General features: G+C 46.1%; 1 protein-coding gene across 1 annotated transcript; it reads left to right on the top strand.

Moving 5' to 3' along the window:
- Positions 1–995: 995 nt before the first annotated feature.
- Positions 996–25,978, top strand: LOC119431219 (sodium-dependent dopamine transporter-like). Its single transcript, XM_037698691.2, has 13 exons — positions 996–999; positions 1,114–1,283; positions 2,872–2,993; positions 4,608–4,740; positions 5,798–5,932; positions 8,051–8,154; positions 9,376–9,500; positions 15,283–15,389; positions 16,869–17,000; positions 18,455–18,554; positions 19,413–19,513; positions 23,992–24,156; positions 25,766–25,978. Exons 1-13 carry the CDS (start codon positions 996–998, stop codon positions 25,976–25,978), a joined length of 1,611 nt encoding a protein of 536 aa, XP_037554619.2.
- Positions 25,979–27,787: the final 1,809 nt, after the last annotated feature.

The following is a 27,787-nucleotide window of genomic DNA, read 5'->3' as shown; positions in this document are numbered from 1 at the left end:
CAGCCTCGCGTGCTTTGACGCGCACATATAGCATACGGTGCACGGCGACGATGTTATCGCCCTTGGACTTTATACGGAACATCATGGCGACGCCCACGGTGCCTGCAGAAATGCGCCTGGAGTGTGCATATAATTGCTATCGTAATAAAAGGAAAGTAACTGCATCAGCTAGCTACTCGGTGGCCCGGACATCACCCGTCGGCGCTGTTCGCGGCCTCCTGCGGTTCGCAGCCCGGAGGATGTTATCTTGTCCCACATACAAAATTAGGGAAAGGGGCAGGAACACTTGGACAATACATATTGCAGTGCGCGTTACAGTCGAGTAAAAACAGTGTCGTATACAACCGAGGGCCGTACATAAGCAACTAGAGTAATTCATCACTGGTACAGTAATACAGTTCTGCTCAGATATATATCTTATTTTAGATATTACGTTCTGTCGTCGTATACTTCTTCACGCGATAGGCAGTGACTTACTACAATATTATAGTACTTTCTGCAAGTGTGCGCGTGCTAAGCTCGGATAGCAGTTGCCGCTCCTCGAAGCACGATCAACCAGTTGACCCCGTGCTGCCGCAGCGTCCTTTCTGTTGGCGTGCATGGTGATCTACGTGTTGATGGCCCAGCCCGTGTTCTACCTGGAGCTTGCAATGGGCCAGTTCATCGGCTCCGGCGTCACCAGGCTCAACAAGTGCTTCCCCCTGCTCAATGGCAAGTTTCACTATAGGGAGGCTCATATACGCATGGCTGCTCAAGCGTGACGTCACACGAACATGCGATGACGAGTGCAATTTTCTCGTATTTAATTAAGCCTGTCAACGATACTGAATACTGAAACTCTGAATACCGATACTGAAATTTCATCTCTGTCCAAACAAAGCAGATTGCACATATATACCTGGACCCTCCGTGACCCGCATAGAAACACAATTGGGGGGGGGAGGTCATGAGCAGCAGATTGAGAAACGCTGACTCAGAGCGTTAATAAACGGAAGATGGGTGGCTGTTGAGCTCGTTCCACGAGATCAATTACTTCACGATCCTTCAGACGGATTCGCACACCTGTGTAGTGCGACCTGCGTGTTCACGCCTCTACCTGTTTCTTTACGGCAGCAGGCGTCGGCTACGTGACCGTGTGGTACTGCTTTCTGCTCGCATCCTGCCACTCGTTGCGCGTCACCTACGCGGTCTTCTTCCTGCTTTACGGAATCACGGAGAGCGTGCCCTGGGCCGAGTGCAGGGACAGCTGGAGCACGGACTGCTTCACGCCGGGCACCGAATTCGTACGTGGCTATCGCTCCGCTCTTCCTGACAATGCATAGGCTGAGAAGCTCAAGTGGCTTACAGCGCAAGAGAAAGGCTTGCGGAATGGGGTCGAGCAGGATTGGAACAGTGATCCAAGCACACAAATCCCTGACCAATGAATTAACGAATGAATGAACGTATGAACGAATGAATGAATGAATCAATGAATCATTGAATCAATTAATTACTCAATTAATTACTCGAATATCAACCAATCAATCAAACATTTTAAATTAAATCAGTCAACCGACCAATAAATATGTCAAATATTTGTTCATCGACCAGTCAAGCCAGCTGAATAGAAGCTTTAGAATCATTCTATGAAACAACTAATCAATAAATCAAGAATCAATCACATACTCCACTCACGGGTTCAATCCGTGAATCGGCCAATAAATTTATCGACAGTTTAGTCGATTCGTCAAGTCAGATGAACGGGAACATTCAAAATGAAAGAATGAATGAATCAGTCAATTAAAGAATCAGCCAGCCAATTACACACAGATGCAATCAATGAATCGGTCAGTAAACCAATCAACCAGCTATACAGTCAGTCGTTAGATGGACAGGAACATTAGGAATGAAAGATTGAATAAACTACCGGTCGATCAATTACGTATTCACTCAAATAATTAATAAATCAATCGTGCAACCAATAAACTTTACGATGAATTGTTCAGTCAGCCCCCCTCCCCCGTTCTACCTCAGTCATTCAACTCAGCTGGGGACGAATACACCAAGCTTTGCGTTCGTAAGTCGTTTTTGCCATTGGCTGGCACCGTTCGCTAATGATAAGTCTCGCATTAGGATAGGCTAAAAATGCTCTGACACACAGTTTTATCGTAATAGGTTTCTGTGAATATGGGCTTTGAACAGGAACGTTCAGAATGATAGAATGAGGGAATGAATAAATAAATGAATGAATGAATGAATCAATGACTCAAAAATTCAATCAATGAATAAACACTATATTGACCAATCAATTAGTCAATCAGTCAGTCAGGTGATGAATCTATCACTGCGCTAACCTGAAAGGCCAATATCAAGCTTTAACCTGCTGATATACGCTTGATAGTTTACAGAATACCGCAGTACCGAAGGCGTAGACGGCTAGCCGCAGTTAGGGAACTTACATCGCTTGCATGTAGGCTCCCTAGCCGCAGTGAGCCCTTAGCGGCATCTTGTGACGTTTCAATCTGAGAACAGGGAATCGGTAATTTTATTGCAATAACCTTCTTCAGTAAAAGCGTTGGCAGTAACCTCCTCTTGATGCAACACAAATATGTTTCAAACACGTTTTTGTTAAACACAGCGTCACATGACATTGACCTCAGCGCCGTTACTCCGTTCGGCATCTCCGGTTTTTCTGTACATAGTATAATATATGCAACCAAGAAGCGTTTTAAACTTTTTGGCTTGTGCGGCATGAGTCATCAAAAATAAAAAGAAAGAAAGAAATAAGGTCAATGCTAGGTAAACATTACACACTGGTGAAAGCTATTGACAACCGCATGCCAACCCTCCGAGATGGTGTTGAGCGTTTGTTGTGTACATCTCGTCACGCAGCTCCGTTGCAAGTACGTGCAGATGCTGGGCCAACCTGCGGCCAATGAGAGCGAGGCGCTAGTGGACCCAAGCGCCATGTACTGCATCAACGCGTCGCGGACACCGCCGGAGGCCTACTTCACGTACGGGCACACTCGTCTGTGCTCTCGAAACCGCGGCAAATTTCACTGCCGATGGAAAACCTCGCAAATTCGAAACAAAAGGACAACGCATTTCACGCAATAATAGAAGTCAAGGGACGCATGATGTAGGCGCTTCTTGAAATCAGCGTATTTTAGCACACCATGCAGTCTATCTATCTATCTATCTATCTATCTATCTATCTATCTATCTATCTATCTATCTATCTATCTATCTATCTATCTATCTATCTATCTATCTATCTATCTATCTATCTATCTATCTATCTATCTATCTATCTATCTATCTATCTATCTATCTATCTATCTATCTATCTATCTATCTATCTATCTATCTAGCTACTAACTTCTTTCTCGATTAAAGGGCCCATGGAAGAGGAGCATCAAGTAGGGAAAATATCAATAACAAAGAAATTAGACAATGACAGTGAACTAGGTATATTAAATTGAACACGCTAACAAAAAAAAGTCACAGTTTCGCCCGACAGGTGAGGAATTGATTGGGACAGCAAATTATTAGACAGCCATACGAAAAAACTTTGGTCGTTTTTCCGCTGCATAAACTGCTGTAGGCATTCGCTTACTAACTAAATTAACAAGGACGTTATCCCACGAGCACAGGCAAACACCTACACTACTCGCTCGATGACCGCGAACACTCGCTGTCAGAACGCTAGCGTGATAAAGAGCGGCAGCAACGGCGAGTGGATTCCCCTTCGTGCAGCCTGTAGCTTCAACGTGAACTGGGTGCGCGAAAACACGGCGCTCACGAAGCCATCAGCAATATCCGGTATGCTAGCCTTCGAACCCAGCGCAGCTTCCCACCAAGATAGGACGCGCGCGGCCGAGTTCAGCCACCGCAGCTGGAGTAGAAGAGGAGATGCCCACTAACCTGTACAAAGTTATGTCCAGTCAACCATAAAATATTACGGACCATGAAATATGAGAACAGGCTGAATATATCCTCAGCATCACGACGCATCCTGATAATTGCACGTTGGGCCTCGACTAGATTTTTCTAACACCGTCGTATACAGTTTTACTGGCTGTTGCGACAGGCTGCTCGGGAATTTAACTATTTCTGAGATACCGTAGTCCGTAAACTATTGTGGTTGAATGTACATTATATGTATTAAGAGTTCTGAGGGGATATTATATGCTATACTTTCGATGCCCGGGAAACAACGGCATGTATCTACACAATTAATGATGCGAGGTGTTAAATTAAGACATCAAGCGTCCTGCCTTCGTTCACTGCCACTGCGTCTCCCCCGCCCACTATACCCACGAGGTCGCAGCGTGCTGCATACACTTGGAGCACAGAGCATAAGCGTGTCCGATATCCCGGCAAGCGTGGGCGGTTTGGGCGGGTCACCGCTAGTACAACATTACTTAGTAACTAGATAGCAGGAGAGGCGAGACACCAAGAAGAAGACCCAAACATGCGCTCGCTCACAACTGATCGCTGGTTATGAGGAAGTGCTTGTTTGTGCTTCCTACTATCTTTTTTCGTCGATTCGCACTCTAACACAAGTTTCAAGGCTTCTACTATACACGCTGTCGACAGCAATGCAAAGAAGGCGGGTCGGGGCGCAGGGACTACGTGCTTCAGCGCACCAGCGGCATCGACGAGATCGGCGCACTGCGGATGGAGCTACTCGTCTTCATGACAGTCGTGTGGGCCATCGTGCTCGGGGTGTCCAGCCAGACGCCGCACATCATCCACGCTGTAAGTGCGACGTGGCGATTATAGCGCGAAAATGTAAAGAACGCTTGTGCACCGTGGTTTTGTGCGCGTGTTAAAGGTGTCCTGCAGGTGGCCTGTAGGATTAATCCGCAGTCTCCGACTATGTATTAGTTAACTGCTTTTGGAGTTTCGGGTCGTTAGACACCATCGTTTTGATTTTTAGATAGAGAAGAACGAGAAAAGTAAGACCAACCTAAGGCGCCCCGATGCTCAGCAACAAACAAAAGAAATCTACGCACAGTAGGACACTGTGACAGTTTGGCATCTGTGTAGGGGCTGTTGTTCATAACGTAATAGTTAAACGAAAATAGCAGCGAGTGAATTTTGACTGCCTGAATCGATATAAACGTTATTGCACGTGCAAAAAAAAACAAAAACAAAAAAACAAACAAATGGAAAACAAGTATAGGAGTGGCTGTAAACAGCCCTAACTTGCTTACGCTATAATAGATTAGGCCAGAAAGCGTTGCGCAGGCCATTCGGGTCTTCTCAATCGAATTCCAGCTGTGCGGACAGGTCCAATGAAGAAAGATCCCTTCTTAGGAATCTACCGGCCGCGGATAGATTTTGAAAGAAGTCGACAGTCGCAGTAGCATGCGCTAAATAGGATGAAGCTGAAAGCCTGTGCGCTCACGAGACATTAATTAAATTACTTGACATTATCATTCGAATGCGTTGCTACTTCCTATTACTTGTTTTCTCCCACCAATGGTCGTGTGTTCGAGTGCCTGAATTAACTCTATCTTAATTAAGACACTCGAACCCACGACCATGGTGGCACGAACACGCGGTGGCGCCATGTGGGATGGTGGCACCATGAATATTGGTTCCATAACGCCGGACAACGAATTTTTCGACCCACGAGCCACCTAAGTAAGGAGCCTATACATGCAACGCTGTTTTGCATGTACGCTCCCTACATATAAGGCTTTCGCCTTAATAAACATTTAGACTGTCTTTGCAACTTTCCTATACCACTTTTCGCGAGAGCGAACTGTCATTAAGACTGAACATACTGGTTGGGCTGCCTTGCTGGCAGGTCAACCGGGCGCTGTTCTGGGTGGCGATGCTGTGCTTCGTTCCGTTCATGGTCGAGAGCACTTACCACCACTTCACAATGAGAGGCCTGCTCGTGAGCCTGACGCCGGATCTGGCTGTGCTGACCAGCAGCAAGGTGAGTGCGTCTCAGTTAAAATACGGAAACTTCGTTTCGTGACTCGGTTTTAAGTGTACAATTATCGTCACACGTGGGCTTTTCTCCTTTTACATGCTTCACGCTGTGCCCTAATTTGTCGCTGTTGAGCAGGTACGGAATGTGGTGTCTATATATTGCTATATCTAGCCAAGTATCAAAAGCCACTTGGCAACTATGTAAGCCAGTTGGCAATTATGTAGCCTGAATGCTGTTATATACCCGATTTCTTTACTGAAAATATATAAGCATTTTACAACCCTGTGAGCGCAGCATTGGCGGAATAAAGCACTCTCTGTTCCAATCGTGTCCGTCATTATCCAGTCAATCACTACAGTTCAAGACACAACACATTTGACACGAGATGGTGCAGCAGGAATCGGTCGCCGGGTGGTCATGCGTCTATCAAAGTGATTATTCGGCCCCATCCTAAACGTTTTGAGTCTTAAAACCTGATATATTCTTTGTCTAAATCAATCAACGCCTGTTTTCAGGAATGAGCTTGTTTTCTGTGTCTTGTATACGAAACTTGACGAAATACGACGTTGAAGGTGGCTTGGGGCATGTGATTGACATAGATAGCCGGTGTCGGGCTCTGCATTTGGACGCCATCCATTCGACATCAGGGGAGAATTTGACAGTGCCCAGGGGTCCAACCTTAGAACACTTCGGAAAGCGAATCGTTAGCTTGCCCTCGCGTCTTTGCTCAAGATCGCGCTATCGTCAGCAAAAGCGCCATTCTGACTATGTTGTACTGTTTTATTCTAACCAATCAAGTGAGGACAAGCGAATCATAAGATCGTCATACGATCGTCGCAAGGTCGCACCTTAGAGGTAGCATTCATGGATGTACGAACTAATGGATGTGCAAGTGGGTGGGTGGGCGTATGGATGAATGAACGGCTGGCACGACACACGCACGGATGGACGGACGGACGGACGGACGGACGGACGGACGGACGTGTTGCAAGGATAAGAGTATGGATGGGCATTGTGAACATACATTTAATGAGGGTTGGTACCATCAAGCTGGTGCCAGTTGGTGCCACCAAGCTGTTACAATAGGTGGCGTCCAAAACAAGGTGCGCATGACGTGTTTCCGGCTCCGCAATTACTTCCGGCTGACGCACTCGCCAAAAGTCGGACATTCGAGATACTTACCGTATTTTTCGTGCATATAACCCGCCCTTGCATATAACCCGCACCCCTAACTTTGAACTCCACGAAAAAGAAAAAAAATAACCTCGAGTATAACCCGTACACTTATCCGAAAAATGAGGACTAGGAAGTTACAACTACGCGCAGCCATCTTTTCGTTCTTAAAACAAATTTATTTCAAAACGACCGCCGCAACATTGTCAGCACTGCTGTCATCCGAGGCTTCGTCGCCGCTCTCGAAGACGTAATCGTCTTCGGAACCGTCTCGCAGCAGCTCTGTTGCCGATTTCTTCAGCAGCGGCTATGATCTCCAGTTTCTCTTTCACTGTGAAAGGCTGCCGCCGAGACACACTCATGATGCCTAAGGCTGGCCAACTGTGCAAACTGGGCGTACAAGAAACGGCACCTGACTCGTGCGAAAAGTGTGCGAAAAGCACAGAACACCCATACCGAAAAGCATTTTTCTCCCTCCATGCTGAAAAGCGTCTAACCAGACTATGAATGTGGATCAGGCAATAACCTGTCTTGGCCTCTTATAGGCTTAACACACGTCGATGTCGATAAGCATGCCGACAATGCGGACTCTGGACGGCAGGCCGCGCGTTGCCGTGAAGCCGACCCCCACCCCTCCCTTCGCGAATATTCGCAGATAACACGCACCCCCACTTTATAAGCAATTTTTTTCAACTTTTGGTGCGGGTTATATGCGAGAAAATACGGTATATTTCCCAGAGAGAGCCGTGGCTGGGACGTGGATTTGGACATGACCTAGTATTGCACCATAAGTGTCATGGACCGAAAAAAAGCATCTAAGGAGGTTGGTTTTCAAAGGATGACTGCCCTACGTCATGCGTTGTCAATTTCTCGTTCCTCTTGCATCTTGTTGACTCTGTAGTGCGCTGTAGTAATGTCCGTGTTAGAACAATGCACTGCACGTTTCAGGTGTGGCTCGACGCAGCCGAGCATTCGCTCTTTTCCTTGGGCACGTCGAGCGGGCTCGTTTTCTTCCTGGGCTCACGGTGCAAGTACGGAAGCTGTTTCGAGAGGTACGGCGATGTCCCATTTTGCGTTCATTCAAGTTCATTCAACACAACTATGCTTTGTTCTGTTTACTTCTGCCCCTCCCGTTAGTTGTTTTGCACAGTCAGCCATATCTTATAGCTTTGTCACGCGAATAACGTAATGTCCCTTTTGAGTGAATACAGTTTGCTGTTAGTGACACTGGCAGGCAGTCACACGGAAAGGTTTAGTGACACTCGGTGCAGAACACGCTCGGTGGCGAGTGAATCCGTTAAACCCAACTAGCCCGAGAAATTTTTAAAGCTTGACGAAATGCGTACATTTTTAAAACCTGGATTGATTTTTCATGTTTTTTTAAAGAAAATATAATACGAAGAAAACCGTAGCACCTTTACTGCTTTTGCTAAAAAACAGCGAAAGACATTGGGGATTATTTATTTGTGTCGAAATTACGAGATAGCGCAATATTTGTCAGTACGAGTTAACTCGTCATCGGCGGTTAAGGACATGCCCCTTCAAATCTGCTTCACAAATAGCATTACGCTCAATTGGCCAGTTGGGATTCGTTACTGCTGCAGACGAAGAAGAAGAAAAAAAAACTTTATTAAAGAAGGCGGGGGGGGGGGGGGGGGGGGCGTGGAGCATTATGGGTGTGGCCCTATGTCCAGGGCAAGATCTTGGTCAAATGCGCGCGCGATTGGCCGGCGACAGCCCTATCCTCCACACAACTATGTAGCATATAATGAATACATCCACAAATTTATTTAGCTACTAATCTTTGCTGTGAATGAACATTCGTGGACTTCTGTGATGTAGCTCTACATAATGCTCAAGTACACATGAAACGGCGAAATGCTATTTTTGGGGCAACAGCTGATTAAATTGAATGATATTAGTTTTATTAAATAACTGTCAGGCCCTAAACCAAAACTCTGCTTTGTAAAGTCGGTAGAATAAACAATTTCTATTATAAGGTTTCATTCAAATCGATTCGTACGTTGTCTAATAAGAGTATTTATTTGTTTCGCATGTAGTTTCGTAGAGAAATGGGAGTTGGACCCGAGCGAAAGCCTCCCCTTAACGCTGTGTGTGAACTTCGTTCGTCTTAATGATACCTTAATTAACCATAAACTGGCGGACTGTGCATTCGATCCAAGGATACCCTGCTTCGGCATCAAAGTGTACCACGGTGACAATCGATGCTCTTGTTCGGACGCGATGCCAACGCGGCGCTGTCGCATCGGCAGGTGCGCCGCCTGGACCATAGTAGCGGAGGTGACCGCTTGCGACCTGATCGCCCTCACCACCTGCCTCTGGATCTACAAGCCCGGAAACACCGAGCAGGAGATCACGCCCGCCGTGCCCTTTAATTGTGAGTTACTGAGTGCGCTCCTCTTCGCGCTGCCCATCTGCACTTCCTTTTTGAGGAACGCAACTTTCGCACCCGCCATGGAGGTGTAATGGCTGTGGCGTTGTGGTGCTGCCGCACAAAGGTCGAGGGTTCGTTTCCCCGCCTTCATTTCGACGGGGCTGAAATGCAAAAGCAGGTTCGTGTACTTAATTTAGGTGCACGCTAGAGAACCGCAGGGGGTCGAACTTAATCCGGAGCCCTCCACTACGGAGGGCTCTCATAGCCCCAGTGTTCCTGTGGGACCTAAAATCAATCAATCAATCAATCAATCAATCAATCAATCAATCAATCAATCAATCAATCAATCAATCAATGATTGGCCTGAAATCAGGCTGGTCATGTACCGCGTAAGGCAGAGGGCGGACCGACCAGGGGTAAGTGCCTAGCCATGGAGCGCAGCTAAACGGGGAGCATAGGGTCGTATTTTGTAAGGATTTGTCTCCCCTGATTGTATTAATTTTCTATCACCTGGTATGCTGCCGAGTTGCCCGTATCGGCTACAGTGGTGGCACATATGTGCGAACCAATAAGGAAAGGAAAAAATAAAGCGTAATGGCTTCTTTCCGTTACACAACGATACCAAAGTAAAGCGCGTGAGAAGTGCTGTTGCGAAGATATAAGCGATATTGCCATTACATGTTTTACCAGGTGACCGCCTCTGACCGATATTAAAGAAGTTTTGAGCTAAAAAAGTAAACACCGAAAGGAAAGAGTGTAAAGAATTTAACAAATATCATATCAGACTGCACCCCTTGCTTGAGCGTGCGTGCACATAATCTGCGGCTCTTTCCCGTGAGACCGTACTTTGTAACGATCCATATCATTTTGCATCCTTTTCGCCCATTTTCGTATGTTTGGATACCACCACGCCGGCCTTATTGGTGCGATCGGCCACATAGCGCAACGGGACAGTATGGATAAAAGATGGAATATTATATTGCTTACCACAAAACGTGGATCTTAGACATCCTGCTCTCCACGGCAGGTGGTTTGCACTGATTTAAAATCTTGAGCTTTCTGAAAAAAGATATCCGAGTGCGTCGCGGTTGCACACTCGGTCTCTACGAATGACGACGCGCTGCGGCCCAAATCGAAAGCGGTAAAGCTATTTGAGCGGCCAGCACCCACTGCAGGCAAATTTTTATATATGGCAGTCTATAGAGAAACCAGCACCTTTCTTCTGTTACGCATCTGTTATCAGTTCATGCTTTGTGCGGTACACGATAAGTGACTATATTATTTGAGCTGCCAGCACCCACTGCAGGCGAATTTTTATATATGGCAGTCTATAGAGAAACCAGCACCTTTCTTCTGTTACGCATCTGTTATCAGTTCATGCTTTGTGCGGTACACGATAAGTGACTATATTCGAAAATTTTAAAATGCTATGCGTGAAGCTTTCTGATATATATATATATATATATATATATATATACACCAAGTATATATATATATACTTGGGTGACCATTTTAACTTAAAGTGCGTCTTACCTGCAATCCTGTTCAAAATTTACTCGGAAGCAATTCCGTAAAGCATTCCTCTTCGTATATAAAGTCAAATGCACGGGGAACTGTATCAAAGGAGTTTAAACATATTCTTGTCATCAACTTTCGCCAAAATTGAAAATAAGTTGAAGACAAAAATCAGCCGCGAAGTTTGTTTCGAATACCGCGGGTTGACTTAGTGGAAATGTAAGATGTAGCATCAATCAGCCTGCCGCACAATGGTACATCTTTATGTCAGTATATAAGCACATAAAAGCGGGTTTTGCAACAGGAAACACAATTCGAACCTAACCATGGTATAAAAGCAACAGGTTTTCACGTTGTCACATACCAGTACGTAATAACGTCGGATTTGAAACGTCTGAACAGGATATCCAAGCCGTCTGCCACATACTATGCTTCTGACATTTTATATTACTAACTTCGCCGTTTCAATTGCGTATATTGTGGCCACAAATTATTTGAAGGCTGTTTTTTTTCTGTTTTTCTTTTGTATATGTCCCGTAACTCATAGCTGGCTTGTAGCCGGCTTTAAGCGGCAGGCTTCAAAGGGGCGGCAGAAACGTCAGTGTGAAAATTAACTAAACTTCAGGAAAAGTCTGCGGCAATAAGTACGTAATCTAAGTTTATGGAGGTTTGATTTCTCACACAAGTTTTCACTTAGACTTTTGCTCTGGAGTCGGTCGAACAACAACTACATACCAAGGCAGGCTAACCCGAGCCGTTGTTTCTGAAATAGCGTTTACTCTCTGCTACGGTCAGGTGTAGCTCGTAAGGGACTGAACGCTGGTGGAGCAAACAATGTGCTTGCAACCAACGTTGGCCCTGACGAAGGCATATTCTCTTCTCGAAACGTTGACTCCTAAGAAATTCCTTTTTTCTATCACTGCTCATCCCTTCAAGCCTCCATCTTCATGTGAGCCTCTGCTTTGTTTGAATTCGCGAGGCATTGCGATTCCTACATGAATTAGGAGATCAAAGAGTGAACACCCGTACATTCTCGCTCTTCTCGCTTTCCCTCCCCTTTATAAGGCTCGCTTTACCCTGAAATAAATATGGTTTTGGTTCTCGCGATGCCGGCGCATTTTCCCCACCGGGTGTGCCTCCACGGTCCGCGAGCCTTACCGAGTTGTCAGGCGTGGTCCATGGATGCTTTACATCTGACCCGCACGAAGCGAAATTTTCTTTTTCGCGGACGAGAACACGCAGCTTGGCGTGCCGCGCCGACATGCAGTGAACGTTTTGTGCAAGAAAATGGGCACGGCATGGTCACCGGCTAAGGCCGCGGTTGAATGCGGTCATCGATTGTTTGCCGTCGCGCGGCCCTGAGATCCGGCCGCCTCGTCGGGGCAGTGCTTCGCGTTGTTTTCACGGTATTAGGCTGCGGAACTTTGGAAGCTGAAGCCTTGAAGGAGTAAAAGGTACGCAGCCGATTCCAGCGCTAGCGCTTCAATAACAATGCTATGGGCAGCTTGCGCATAAGCCTTCCGCAATCGACCGCAGCGCTGGAACGCACAGCTTAGCCAGGTGACATCTCACACCGCCTATCACGAGGCAAGAGTGTCCGAGATCTGAAGATGTCTCAAGGTTATACTTGCAAACGTATGAACCTTAAAATTCGGAATAATTCTGCGAACATGAATGGGAGGGGGCGGGGAATAGTACGAACCTTAATTTAATCTTTGCCCTTAGCACACACATTCTGCGGGATACGTACGCCTTTACGGTGATTTAGACGTAGCAACACAATCTGCCGCAAACTAGGAACAGCAGTGACTGAAAACAGACCGATTGTCTTCAGATAACCGTCTCTTTTTTTTTCAGTAGTTGCAGATTTGACCTGTTTCTGGAACTTGTCTTAAGAAACTTGCTCGAAGCAGGATATGGCACCTTGCGCTGCCGAACGGCATCACTTCGATGGCATCACAATTTGTTTTTACGGATTTTTCGTACTCTCGCGCCTCCCTATCTTTGAAAAAATTTGAGAACTCTTCACGAGCAGAGTGTATGCTTTCGTAAAACTTGACTCAACATTCGTAAAATTGTACAAGGGGCCCAAATTTGTAAACTTCGCGAAAATTTCGGGAGAGTCGGTAGGTTTGCAAGTGCGCATGCTCGGATATTGCGATCGACGTTAGAAGCGCGAACATTCGCCGGCTTTAATTCGGCACAGCTCGGCGGTTTAACCGTTCAGACGAACGATGAAGCGAGGGTCATTATCATTATCACGGACCTCATTTTCTTCGCACTCCTAGCGGGCGGAATTCGGCGGCATTGGCCTGATAAACTAGGAATGTTATTACGCCTGTCTGGCCACGTGCAAGGTGCCCATTCTCAAAATTAAAAAAAAATTAATTATGGGGTTTTATGTGCCAAAACCACGATCTGGTTATGAGTGCACGCTGTAGTGGGGGACTCCGGAAATTTGGACCACCTGGGGTTCTTTAACGTGCACCTAAATCTAAGTACACGGGTGTTTTCGCATTTCGCCCCCATCGAAATGCGGCCGCCGTGGCCGGGATTCGATCCCGCGACCTTGTGCTCAGCAGCCCAACACCATAGCCACTGAGCAACCACGGCGGGTGTGCCCATTCTCACTGACAATGTAAGAATTCAGCACACGTAGTTGTACTTCATGTAGTACTTCACACAAGTACTTCATGTAGTTGTCTAATACTTTGATATCACTATCAATGCTTCACCTTTCGGACGCAAGTGCTACTACTTCTAATTTAAAAAATTGAGGATTTACATGTAGAGTTGAGCTTCCATACCACGTGTTAGCTGGGGTCTCGTGTCCTAAGGCGCCAGACTTACGGTAGGAACACGCGCTCGTAAAGTATGGCAGCATTCGCAGTGGCGATTGAGAGAGCTCGCGCGAGCGACCGCGACTGGCGACCACGGAGGTATACGCAGGGAGATCCATGTTCACACCAGTGAGCGAAACCTGCCCGTCGCCACACCGAAATGGAGCTGTTCACATCTGCTAGCACCGCAGTCACCGCGCAAAATAACAATAAGCGTATTCCGACGTCCTGCTTCTGCGCCAGTGATTCGTTCAGCAGCTTTGAGACTCTCGAAAAAATCGGTCAGTGAGATATAGACAGTTTTAGTTTCGCGCACGTTGAAGCGCTAGGTATGTGAGAATCTTGCGGGATCGAAATGCGCATGCGCGGAACGTAGGAAGCCCCGTCGCGTCTCACGTACGCACGCTAAATCTGCGCCCTTGCGTTGCGCGCCCCACGTACGTGAGCGGCTCTGCGAGCTGCTCACGCGATATCTGAAAACATCCAAGAGGCGTTTCAAGATCGCATCCGACCGGGCCGACGGTGCGTGTGGTTAGTCACCGTAGTGTTGTGCTGCTTGTTTGCGCTTTTCGAAGTCCACGAGAGCACAGATAATTAATGATGATCACAATGAAAGCTGGCAGGCATTTTGCAGCTCAGGAGCAGGCAGAGAACGCAGCACAAGGTGGCACGAACGCGCTGTTTGCAAGGTGCGAGAATCACTAAATGGCTCCGATTTTGCCTCGTCTTGAACGAACTTGGCTTAAATAGCGTTCATGTCTGCCAGCAGAGGGCGCAAGTAGACATGCGGAAAGAACGATCTATACGTTTTCAAGGCCTCCTACAACCAACTGTTGCGTACGCGAAACTATATAAGCGTCCCACGCAAGCGGCGCGTAGCGCACGTAGAACCTGCGTACTTTCACCTAAAACTCTCTACTGCACCATGTCGGTCATTTTCGACCAACGCGGCCATTTGGAGCCGTCGCTTCGGTTGAACTTGGTCGCGTCACGTTTGCGACTAGCGGGTGCATTGGGATGACGCTTTCACTCAGTTACGTAGTGACGAGTTTGCTACCGGTTTTAATGTCGGGTACTTCGACGCATATACGAGTCGCCACCGTCATCGGGCCAGCTGTGGTAGAGTCAGCCACAAACGTTTACGGACCACGGGATCTCAGAAACGTCCAATTTCCGAGCAACCTACAATAGTAGTCAGTAAAACCGACCATCACGATGTTGTTCACATATACTGCTAGAGGCAGTATATGCGAATACTATTATAGGCTGCGTTGTAAAGCTGCGCAGATGTTCAGCTTTTTCTCAGATCTCGTGTTCCGTAAACGTTTTGTGGTGGACTGTACTTCTGGGTTACGCTTGTGGAAATGCCCAGTAGGTTGGCCCTCTAAAGTTTATTTTCTAACGCTAAGTGGTTTTCTATCATCACGCAGTTCGTCAGTTGGTGACGACAGCGCAGCTCGTGGTGTCCTGCGTCTTCCCGAGCATCTGCAACGCGCTCGTCTTCACTTCCTTCGTTGCGACCGGCCTGACCGCGAACGTGAGCACGACGTCCTTCTTCACAGCCGATAATGTAGCCGCCACCGACAGAAACATATCCTACTTAAAAAAAACGTGGGCACAAATTGAACCATGGCGTCACGCACAAGTCTGGAGTTCGTATTTTTGAATGATTCACGCTTTCGAGGCGTGGCGCGTAGTTATGTTTCTTTTTTTCTTATCCTGAAATCACTGCTTTGAATTGGGAGTGTCATCTATTTTTTTTTTCAGTTTACCTACTCTCACCGTTCATGCGCGAGCCCTAGTTTCCTAGGATGTTGTTCGAGCAAGAACCAGGAGATGGTAATTGGACTGGCCGTTCTGTTTGTTTGCGCAGTACTCATAAGTATAGAACTTTATGATAAACTTCGTCTGTAAGGTCAACAGAGCTGAACACGCGCCAATGGCACGGCCGCTGGATAAAAAAAAAAAAAGGTGCCTTTTTTTTATCAAGCGGCCGTGCCAATGGGGACATAATTGATGTATTTTCAAACATTCACAAGGTGAAACTTTCTTCAACAAGGAAGGCTTTCGTCTGTTCGTCTGCGTCCTTGTCGATAAAATTTGATCCCTTGTCGATAAAGTTTGATCTTTGCACAGCCTCAGTTTGCATTTGCGTACGAGTTGGCCGGAACGCAAGGCTACAATACTGCTTTGGATCTTGCACGTCTCCATTTCATCTTTCTTTTTTGTCGACTGGTATCTTTCAAAGAGGCAACTTATCACGTAGTGAATAAGCCTAAAACGACAGAAAGCTGAGCTAGTTGGTAAGGATTCATAATGAAAAAGGTAAGGCGTGCAGACACGGACACGAGAAGAGAGAAGTGGACAACATGAACGCCGAGCAGGATTGTGCAGATAAGTAGGAGAACAAGCAAAAAGGCTCAGAGTACTAGAAATGAAGCTTAAAACGACAGAAAGCTGAGCCCTCTGTTCCACTGCACATGCGTAAAGTGGAAGACAGGCTTCTACGTTAGTTTCCTATACACATTTCCTGTCCTTCTGTCCCGATTTCTTCTTCCTTTGGCCGCGGCCCTCCCCATATCAACATACGGTTACATAAATATCAACATCGCAGTTTCATCTCGACTGATATCGTGGTGACCGCCCTTTCTTTCTGTATTTTGTAATAATCCATTTCATTTCCCATTCTATTTCGCTCTTAGTCATTGGCACCTACGCGGTCACACCGACGCTGTATGGCTCCTCAGTGCGACACGGCGAAAAATAATAATAAAAAAAATTCAACATTATTACTGCCCCTGACACGCCCATGGAACCAATGCCTCCGGCGAAATTACACGTGTTACAGGGGTAGGCCGCTACGCAGGAGCCATGTTGGAGTACATAGGAACCATTTTTTTTTAGACACAGACATCCTTGTGTTTTTCTCACGGAAAGAGATAACGCATGTGGCAGGGCTGAGAATACACCTGTAGTATAGCAAGAATAACCGCTGCGTTTGCCGGCGATTACGCAGGTTTTGCTGGTGAAGACTTGTGTGACGGAGATCGCCTCGGTGCTCAACTACGCAACCAGCGGCGCCTACAGCTGGACGCTGTTGGCGGTGTGCGCGCTCGCCTACGCCTGCAGCGTCCCGTTCTGCACGAAGGTGCCCGCGCTTGACTTTATCGCTTTCGTTGTGCCAAGTTTCTTGTATACGTAGCGCACGATAAACAAGGACGAAAGAGAGAGACGGGGGCACACGTAGCACAGGTGCAGCGTACACTGGCGTAGACACATGTAGCGGTTAACACTTTGGAAGCTACGCAATGAAGTCCGGTAATCAAAATGTATCACTCCGCGCATTTCGTGGTCAAGTTTCATATTCGACTTACGTTCGCTTGAGCCTTCGTGTGAGGCTGCCGCAACGGTTCGGAAATGGGGAATAAAAAGAAGAAAAAAGAAAGAAATCAACGAAAAGCAAAATAACGTGAAACAACGCATTTTAACAACGTACTTTAAGAGCCGTATCACGCAGTTTATTAATTTTGAAAGAATAAGTTTTTTTCCTTTATGATTCAGCCTAAATGAACGAATATTTCACTTGTTTACTGGTAAAAGCACCGAACTATTTCTTGATGCGATCGCAGCTACAGCAAGAAGCTGCAGCTACTACAACTACTGCCATATATTGCTAGCCTCCACAGCGCTGCATACTATGTTTGAAACAGAGTACAAAGCGTGTCCCTGTCTCTGCGTTCTTTCTTCTTTTTTATGTCCTTGTTTACCGTGCGCTACATATCTGAAGTCAATATGTATACCAACTAAGCCGTACAGCTGCACGTGTACAAAGACTTCGCGCTGTCTTGTATGTGTTCACATTCATCTTTGGAACGGGGTGAGTACAGACATGAGCAGCCTTGTCTAGAACGCGGGAACAGCGGCTTCCGGGGCTCTCCGGAGCCAGCCAGCGACGTCTAACGCTAGCTGCTGGGTCCGACGTCTAACGGTAGGTGCTGGGCACGTTTGGGCCCAGCAACTACCGTTAGACGCCTGCTGGCTGGCTCCGGAGAGCCCCGGAAGCCGCCGTTCCCGCGTTTCTAGACAAGGCTGCTCATGTCTGTACGTACACTTCGCGCGCCCGAAGAAGAAGCAATGCGAGGTAGGTGGAACACCATCGACGAAAGTGAACGTACTCTTTAAATGTCATCTGCAGGGCTACAAAAGTTAATTGGTGAGTCTGAAAATCAGCTATAGCCAGACATCGAGATTTCTTTTGCGAGTAATTATGCCTTTTCCAGCGGTCACACAAAATCAAAATGACGGTATTTGCCTTTCACGTCCCTTTATGATTAGGGGCTCTATTGTCCAAAGTAACATGCTTGTTCAGTACCGACCACTCTTAAGGTTATGTTATTTATGTTATATAACTTCACGAAATCTGCACATCATTAACAGAATCAGTGGCTTATATGATGCGTTAGGGCGATTTCACTTGATCAAAGGTCTGTCCAGGTCCCTTGTTAAATAATTTTAGTAGCAATTGGTACTTGTACTGTATTTAGGTTAGGTTCACTTTAGGTGTTGACAATACTGTGCTTTCTTCTTTATTTCTTCCACCAGGGAGGACTTTATATTCAGAACATTTTTGAGCAAGGTCTCGCTCGCAATCTCTTCTTCATCGTCTCCCTATTGCAAGTCATCAGCCTCGTATGGTTTTATGGCAAGTATATCAACTGCTGCATGCGCGATATTATTATCGCACAGGCTGTGCATCCCAGCTTCTGCCATTTCACAGCCTGCTATACATATAGAACATATCACCAAACGTCTTGAGATAACGTGTTCTGCGGGCGCCGCTATGAATACAAATTTGTAGGCCTTCAGGTCGCTTAAAGCTGTGATTTCGACAAAGGGTTGGCTGGTATGAGTTATCAAGTTGGAACTTTCCAAAATGGTACGAGTGTGCTGTACAGTTTCATTCACGTGATTTTGGTAGTCAGAGTAAGTGCTTCGTAAATACATCATTCATTTGTTGCGCTGCGGCTTTGTTGTTATATACTATACTTATCAGCGATTGCTTCGAAACTTTGGAATGTTTTTCCGCATAATGTCACATCATCCTCATCATATCATTGGTTTACCCATGCAGCTTGTTCATTCTTTACTTTATGAGTTCGAAAAAATAACTCATGTTATTGAGTATTTTTTGGACAAGCTTTATATTGCGCTGCACTTTTACGTAACGTGCAATAGAATTACATTGAAACATGTATTCGTTTTTTTTATTTCTCTCGGTGTACCTTGACAGTTCTATGCATTAAAAAACGAAGCCCTGTCGCTTCCTTTGAAGTTGTTCTAAGGTCCGGCCTGTATAAAAATATATTGCCCTGTGACTATGAAAGTTTATTGGTTGGTCAAGTCGTTGAACTTAGGATGAGAGGATGAGACGTAACCATTTGCCACATTCCACGGCAGGCGACTCAACGTCTACATTAGCACTAACATAAATCAAGTTTTCTTTCACTGTCAGTCGGTTCTGAAAAACTGCCAACTTTCTTTCGTCTGGACAATTTCACAGGTGTGCGCCGGCTCAGCTTTGATTTGGAGTATATGCTCAAGGACCCGGTCGGCATCTACTGGCTGTATTGCTGGGCGTTCACAGCCCCCGTCATCCTGGTGGTAAGATTTAGACGCATATCGGTCACTTACCTAATCAAATGGGCCCGATGCCAACTTTAGTTGAGCCGACAAGCGTACTTAAATTATATTCTGGGGTTTTAACCTGCGGAAACCATCACGCTGAGAAAACACTTAACGGGTACTAACCTGATCAGACGGGCAGGCGGTCAACTGTAGTTGAGCCGACAAGGGCAGGTAAATAAACGTTAGCGTTTTACGTGCCAAAACTATGATCCGATCATGAGGCACGCCGTAGTGGGGGTGGCTTGGGATTCATTGTGATCACGTGGGCTTCTTTAGGTGTGCCCAGATCTAAGCACGCGTGAGTTTTTGCGTTTCTTCTTCATCGAAATGAGGCCTTCACTGCCGGGAGCGAACCCGCGACCTCGGCCTCAGTAGCGCAACGCCACTGGTCTAATGCGGCGGGTATAAGGCGTCGCGTTGGTAAAGCACCACCAGCGTAATGCTATCACCGGCAAGCTATTTCGCCCACTTTCGTCTTCCTTTACCTCATTATTTCTACATTTCGAATAATCATAGCAATTAGCTTTCCCTGCGCGTTCTCTGGCTTCATTGACTGTTTCTTCGTATGGCTGTACATACTGACTTCCTTGATTGAGCAAATCGTGGGGATTGACGTCGCAAAAGCAACTTTTATTGATCATAAGTGGACAAACTATGACATTTTAGCGTGGAGCGTGGATTCCTAGCGTGGAGCGAGATTTTGAAAGCCCTTTTCCTTGTCTATATCTGCGTTCATTCGTGTGTCCACAAGTGCGCTGTCACCACAGCTACAACAAATCTCTAACGCTTGAATCGGTAACTTTCTAGAAAGGCCTGTAATTAATCTGCACTGCTTAATCGTCTGTCGTACATCGCCCCGAGTAGGCTTGTCATTTCAACAGAAGATAAATTACGTACGCGCCTTGTTCAGTTCACCCAAGGATACACGGTAGAGGAATCATGCGCGTAGTAAAATACATGAAAATAACGAGAAAACGAGTATGCCGTAAACCTTTTCAGAGGACACATATAACCCTGCATACTTCAGATTTTCGAGTACACCTCACCCATCCACTGCCTCCGATTCTCTCCAAATACGTTTTTGTTCTTTTTTTATCGTTAACAAAAGTTTCATAAATCACCACGTGGTACGTACCACAATTCTAGCTCTCGAACAGAATTAGTCTCAGAGGAGTGCATTATTTCCGCGAGCAATGCAAAATTATTATTGCCTAAAAAACTAAGTTTCAGTAATTGATTTTTAAACGCATTACTTTAAATCACATGTTATAATTTTCGAATTGTAGCCGATGATTTTTAAAGTAATATCTAATGGGAACGGATTCTGAGGATCACAACAGTTTTGAGATATGTGTTCCGAAAGTTTGCGTAATTTGTGCTTATGTTTCAGTAATTTGTTAATTTTATAAATAAAATCAAATGTTAGTTTGCGTTAGTTCGTGTGCCAGCCATTTTTGAGCTTTATAGCATAAAAAGGCGTTTCGTTAAAAAGTAAGTGGAACAGTGCATTTATAACGCAAGTTTGACAGCAGTGCTCTCAAGTTTGGTGCAAAATCTAAAATTCTTTTTAAGTTTATCAGTCTTTAGAAATCACTGGTTTCAATTGGTATATTGCAATGTGTGCACTAACTTAATTAGTCATAAAGTTCATTAGGAAGTATTTGTTAATTAGTCCAATTATTCATTTTTATTTTCAGTGTAATGTCCGCCTTTTTGAGTATCAAGCATAGTGAACATACTTGTGCTGTATACCACAGGCGATTTAAGAGTAAAATATGTTAACGTTAAAAATAACATTCAGTATATTATTGCTGCAAATGTACGTCAAGGGGGAAAACAATGTAACGTCCCTAAACTGGCAGTAAACGAGGGTTTAGCATTTTCTAGCCTGTAGTTACCTACACACTTTAAATTGTGGTGGAACGTCATTCCTAGCATGCCCTCACCCCATAGTGTTAGCTAAATATAAGTTCAATAATAATGGTCGCATTTAAATTTTATTTTCAGAACGCCTTGCGAACGTGGATATAAAGTTTTCGAGAGCTTCTAATCGCACTACGAGCAGCTCTAAGGAAAAAAAAATTAAGGAGCAAGTGATCTAAATGAATATAGGGTTTCGTGCAATAAAGAAAATCGTCTCGAGTGCTGATAAAAGTGCAGGCTTGCCGCTGAGACGCAACGCACTTGAACAATGCAGTGAAAGTAACTCACAGGGGCGAGCCGCAAACTAACACTGTCAAATGAGTTTCTAGGGAAATAATCAAGTGCGAGGAAGCAATCGGCTCACAGGGAGACATTGCAAAGAGGCAGGGACTAGTAACTAAAAAGGCGAGAGTAGTTTGAATGACTCGTGGTGTCGAACATGCGAAAACAACTCGATGTCCCAAATTCATCAATATGTAAACGAATGTTTAAGAAAAATCTAATAGGAAAATTTCAGTACAGGAGTATTGAACTCGTACTTGAAACTTTGGACATTCCAAGTTCGCTGCATTGTTATTGCGTGCGATACCTGGCGAGGTGGCGTAGTGGCCTTGGCGCCCAAGGGCATGGAATCGAATACCGGCCGCGGCGGCCGAATTTCGATGGGGGCCAAATGCAAAAACGCTCATGTATCATGCATTGGGTGCACGTTAAAGAACAACCCCAAGTGGTCGAAATTAATCGCAGTCCCTCATTACGGTATGCCTCATAATCACGTCGTAGTTTTGGCGTAGTTTTGACACGTAAAACGCCGAAATGTATTAAAATGTTCAATACATGACGTGTTCAGCTGATCTGCTGTTGTTATTCTTTCAACAGTGACGTCATGCTTAGCCCTGTTTGCCCTATGCCTACTCCACTTCACTAAGTAAAACTCTAGCCATTATTTAAAAATGATATTCTGGTCCGTACAGATTCAGGTGCAGCGATAAGACTCGTTGAATGTGTTTTCTTAAGAGGTATATCTTTATCTCGGGGCATACTTTATTTTCCCTATTCAAGTACGTGTAAAACGCAGGACGGAGGCCATCATTAGACAACTGTTTGAATTTGAGGACTGGGATTTGAATGACATTTGTAGCATCCAAGAGAGCAAGCTGAATTCTGCCAACAGTTCTGGAAGTTAAATATTGCTTTAGAGCCTCGAAGGTTTTTCACAAAAATTGCCGAAAATGGGTAAGTTCAAAATGAGCTGAAGCATAAAGTTTACCATTCCGCAATTCTGCACCATAAACTGCGGTCGCGATGCTGTAAAGAAAAAACAGTCAATTAGAGCATCTGAAGTGGACAAATGGGATACGTGTTTAAGGTTAATTTGAAAGTGTTACAATTCCTTACGAAGGTGTCGCAAAAGTCCTACTCGCAAATTAGTTGTATAAATCAGAGTGTTGTAGGGTACATCAACTATGACCTGTTTATATATCTGAATAGGCGACGCTTACAAAAAATGTGAAATCGTTCATTTTTTTACTGAATTTTAAATTTGATTATCTCTCGTTGTTTTGTTATTTTGCGAAGTTAAGAAATTATTGCTGGAAATAATTAAGGCGGGAATAAGAAATACGTTTCTACAGTTGGTAGATTTAACTGTTACTTTCAAAGGGGCCCTGAACCACCCCTCGGGCTTGGTGAAATAATATTGTCCGATACCCCCATACGCTGCCGTGAACATCTCAGCTAAGTTTTGCTGTCGTGCGCGGTGCGTTGAGCTCCCAGGCGGAGCGCGAATTCACCTTTCTCTCAATCGCTCTCTTTTAAACAGAAGCCATCTTCTTCACTCGTTTCTGGACGCTTTATTTCTTAATTAACTAAGTGGATTCCAATACGATTCTGCTATTGGTAGCTGTGGGCGGCTACGCAGCGTAGATACCGCGGCCGCCGCGGGGTGCCGCCACGAGTCCACTGGCCAAGCGCACTGCGGCTCGCTGAGGACAACCACGTTTGGCTTACGTTTAGCGCGTCGTATAGGCACCAAAATCGGAAGTCGTGGCATCTACGTTAACATCCAAAATGAAATTTGAACTGCGCGCCACGGTGACATTTAGAAGGCGGAGCGTTGCGGCCACGCCCCACTCCACCGTAGCCTTCGCAGGGCAAGGCATTGAAGAAGGAACGGGAGGGCAGCGGGGGCCGTGTTTCATTGCCAATAACTCCGCTTCTGCTGAACGCATTGAAGTACTTTCTGCGGCAAAGTATTTCTGAAATAGCACATTTTCACTTCAAATGCCTTTCTCCCCTTCGATAAAAAGTGGTTCAGGGCCCCTTTATGTGCAACAAACTTTCGCGAAATCGGTGTTGTGGTTGTCGAGAAAAACAAATTTTGCGTTCCCAAGAATTGAAATGGGAGCTTCCATAAGGGTAAACATCCTCGACCGTATTATGCCGTCGTGTCTCAAGTCAAGACAAGCTGCGGAGAGATTAATTGGAGAGAGAAGGAAATTTAGAGCCTTAATTCTGACACCCTGACGCAGCTGTGCGCCGCTCTGTACGTGAGCGAAGGAGCCGGCTCAGCGTCGCTGACCATCGGCGACTACACGTACCCCCCGTGGGTGGCCGTGTTCGTCTGGGTGTCCAGCGGGGTCAGCCTGCTGCCCGTTCCGCTGATGGCCCTGGTGCACTGGCTACGAGTCGACATGGTGCGTGCGCACGTGGCTGTGACGTCACGAAAGCGCTCTCTTCGTCTGTCTGAAGCGTGGATCCTCGCCTATACCTGCGGCGATTAAACCTCTTAATCAGTGAAGGGGATGAGGGGGAGACTGCAACGGCAAGTGCCTCTCAGAGGGCAAGCACGTATAAGCCACGTTTACACGAATTCTGCAGTATCCCTACTGGACAATACTCCGTATTCCACACAACTACTATATCCAATAACGTCATAAGTCGGATGGGAAAAACGAGTTTTGATATGGGAAGCTATACACTTCATAGCGGATTATTGGATATGGGGTTATGGGGAATGTGGATTTCTCAATTTTTTTTCAATAGAGTAGCGTGTCGAATTGTGTAGCATATAGCCCCTTCGTGCGAAGCAAACCGGATCCTGTTTCCGGCGATTTAAGTTCCACCGGTGAGTCGAGGGAGAGCACGCAACGACAGCGATACTTCTTCAATGGCACACGCCAGCGCTTATAGGCCTCGCGCAAAACGACCTTGTCTTCTTTACCCTCGACACTTGGTTGACCCTTTATTTTTCTTTATTGTTTTTTTTTCATACACCTTTTTTTCATATACCCGAGGAGGGGCTCAGATAACGGCGAAAAGGAGCAAGAAACGAGTTGTCTAATGTCATAACTAAAAAATAATAAACCTGGAATATTACGTGCCAAAACCGTTGAGGCACGCATATTGAGGCAGCCTATATGCGGACACGCAATTATGAGGCACGTCATTTGGGTGTTCTCTAAAGTGCACCGAACTCCAAGTACACCATCGTTTTTGCATTTCGCCCCCACCGAAATGTGGCCGCCGCGGCAGGTATTGAACACGTGACCGCGAGCTTAGCGGCGAAACACCATAGCCACTAAGCTGCCATGGCGGGTGTTATGAGTACAAACAAGAATGTGAAATAGTAAATACAATATTTTCTAGAGAACTGTAATTAAACAATCCTATTAAATATGTGTAAACCAGGAATTTACATTAATAAACTTGTTGTTGGGCAAGTTGGTACATGCTTCACACAAAGAAAAAGACTTAACCAAGGAAAATACAGGCGAAAAGAAAGGGCGTCACTCGCAACTATCTTTTCTCCTAGAAAACATCGCAATATATAGCCAAGCCACACATGCTCGGCAAGGTTCCGCGCATCATACAAGGCTAGATCGGTCAATATCAAATATGTGCTAGTTTAAAAAGCATCTAAAAAATTCAAACTCGTCGCCACGCAACGCCAGTGACGTATCGCTAATACAGATCTTTTTTTATTATGTAATATGTAATTATGTAATGAATCGGGAATATAGACAATCACACGCCTTCCCTTTAGCCAAGACACTAGCCAAATACTGAGTCGGTCATCTCGAAGTTAAATCATCTCGATCGTCGTTGAAGGTTAAATGATCGTTAATGTCTACGATGCTATCGAGATCATCATTCCAATTCTTAATTGCACGTTAAAACGTAGACGAGTTACACTCATTGGGCCAGCCAAAATACGCTGGACATCTGTCTACGACTCTTTATGGTTCTCTATAGTTTTGCGCGATCGGGACGACGACGTTCCTTTATCCGTCCCGTCATGTGCAGGATTTCTCCAAGGCCCTGGGTACAGACCCCATGTGGGGACCACAAGACCCCGATCGCAGTTTCGACTATAACGGCCGCATTCGTACCTTCCTCACCACTGCGCCTATCAAGGAGAAGAGCGACGCCAAGGACAAGGGCGGTCTCAACCGCACCCCTGTGCTATTCACGGCGTCGTCGTTCACGGCGCTCAAGAACGGACTGCCGTTGGAATAAAATAGAATAGAAATTCGCTTCCTGTTTCTTGCCACTTTAGGTGGGAGAGAAGTGAACCCTGTAGGGCCGCTTGACTGGGTACTCGCACCTTGGGAGTGGGCAGCTGTGATGAACTTTGTTCCAAACTAAAAAAAAAAGAAAGGAAAAGAAAACATGATCACGTAAAGTGTCCGTGAGCAAATGTATACGGACCACAGATTCGCCTAAAAAACTGAATTCGTTCGTAATTCATAGGTGAAAACTGAAATTGACTAAAACAAAGCGCTCGCAATGCCAAGTTTGGACTGCAGGCCTAAACTTTGCATTCATAGGCGGAGCAGGAAATCGGCATCACTGTGGAATCCCCGATTCGTATACTTTTGCTCAGTGGATTACGTGGACTTGTAGCACTCTGCTGCTGTCGTTTTTGTTGTTGCCTCAAAACATGGCTCGATCGTAGGAGGGGGATTGGCCACACTGAATTGATTGAAAAGTCAACCTAACACAATACCAAAAGGGGTAAAGGCAAACATTCAAAACGAAGCGTTAGGCAACTAAACAATAACACAAATTTTGAGAGGGCTTATACATAAACTTGGAGAAAGAAAAATAAGGTGCAGCACGGTCGGTACCCTAGCGGCGTAATCTTCCGGACGCTTCAATGAACTTGTCCAGAGCAGCAATCATAGACCCATGGCTTGTGCCTAATTGACAGGAACCAAAGCACAAAAATGTTTGACGTTGTAAGTGCTAAACCCAGATTACCAGTTGGAAATATGAGACGCATACAGTGGGGAAAGGAGAAGCGGTGGCAAGAAAGAAAAATGGTCAATAGTTTCTGGTTTATTACAAAAATGTCACAGTTTCGCCCTAAGGGCGAAGCGATGAATGCGATAGCAACACAGCAATGTCATACGAAGTAAGGTGAGCGGCTTTGGTAGCAATATGAATTGTAGTAAACATGAGCTGATTAAGTAAGCAGGTGTGCTGCGGCGTAAGTAGACCGACATGAAGAGAGACTCGATGACCACGAGAAGGCGCGTGTGAAACGGTGGTGTTGATGAGAAGCGCTTCCCGTGGGCAGCGCGTGCGAAGGGACACACCTGTAGCGCTGCACAGCGCTGCGTTGGAAAATGTGGCCCGACTATTACTAACTGATTGAAGAAGCGTGGCGTGAGCGCGCACAAACAAACATGAATAGATCACACTGAATGACTGCAGACAACGACCGTCAAAACGCTGGCAGCGAGCGGATATATACGCCGCAGGAGCGGGCGAAGGTACGTGCGGTCTATCGCTTCAACGGAAACTGAGCGGCGAATGCGCATGAAGGTCAGAGCCGTGTGGAGATAAGAGACGGTGCGGTCGAACGAACGACGAGCGCGGTTGTTGGCGGCGTAGAAGTGCGCCCCCCCCCCCCCCCCCCCCGCTCCTTCCGGCGCTGGCTTCCCGCTTCCTTGCTTGCGCGTGGGAGAGATAAGAGACTGTGCGGACGAGCGACGAGCGCGGTTGTTGGCAGAGAAGTGCCGGCGCCGGCTTTCCGCTTCCTTGCTTGCGCGTGGGAGATTGAGTGCGTTCGCTCTCCGTGATAGCGCGCGTCCCCGCACGCTGCCTCTGGGGCATACGGCGCGCGGCGAAGATTTTATCTATACGGAACCTCACGGCGACGCCGACGGCAGAAATCCGGTTGAAGTGTCCATATAATTGCTATCGCAATAAAAAAAGAGCAGAGGTTAGTTATGGATAAACTAGATCTATGAAGGTCAAAGCTTTAGGGGGAACTCCACAACGGAAGCTTGATAACGCCACCTCACATTGTCAAGCTCGACG

The sequence above is a fragment of the Dermacentor silvarum genome, chromosome 10 (assembly GCF_013339745.2).
Source record: "Dermacentor silvarum isolate Dsil-2018 chromosome 10, BIME_Dsil_1.4, whole genome shotgun sequence".
NCBI classification, from domain to species: domain Eukaryota; kingdom Metazoa; phylum Arthropoda; class Arachnida; order Ixodida; family Ixodidae; genus Dermacentor; species Dermacentor silvarum.
Note: the sequence above shows the minus strand (reverse complement) of the source record. Positions and strands in the feature narration are given on the sequence as shown.

Coding starts and splice junctions, on each gene's coding strand:
- LOC119431219 (XM_037698691.2), top strand. Junction 1,284..2,871: donor TCACGCCGGGCACCGAATTC/GTACGTGGCTAT, acceptor CTCGTCACGCAG/CTCCGTTGCAAGTACGTGCA. Junction 5,933..8,050: donor CTGTGCTGACCAGCAGCAAG/GTGAGTGCGTCT, acceptor TGCACGTTTCAG/GTGTGGCTCGACGCAGCCGA.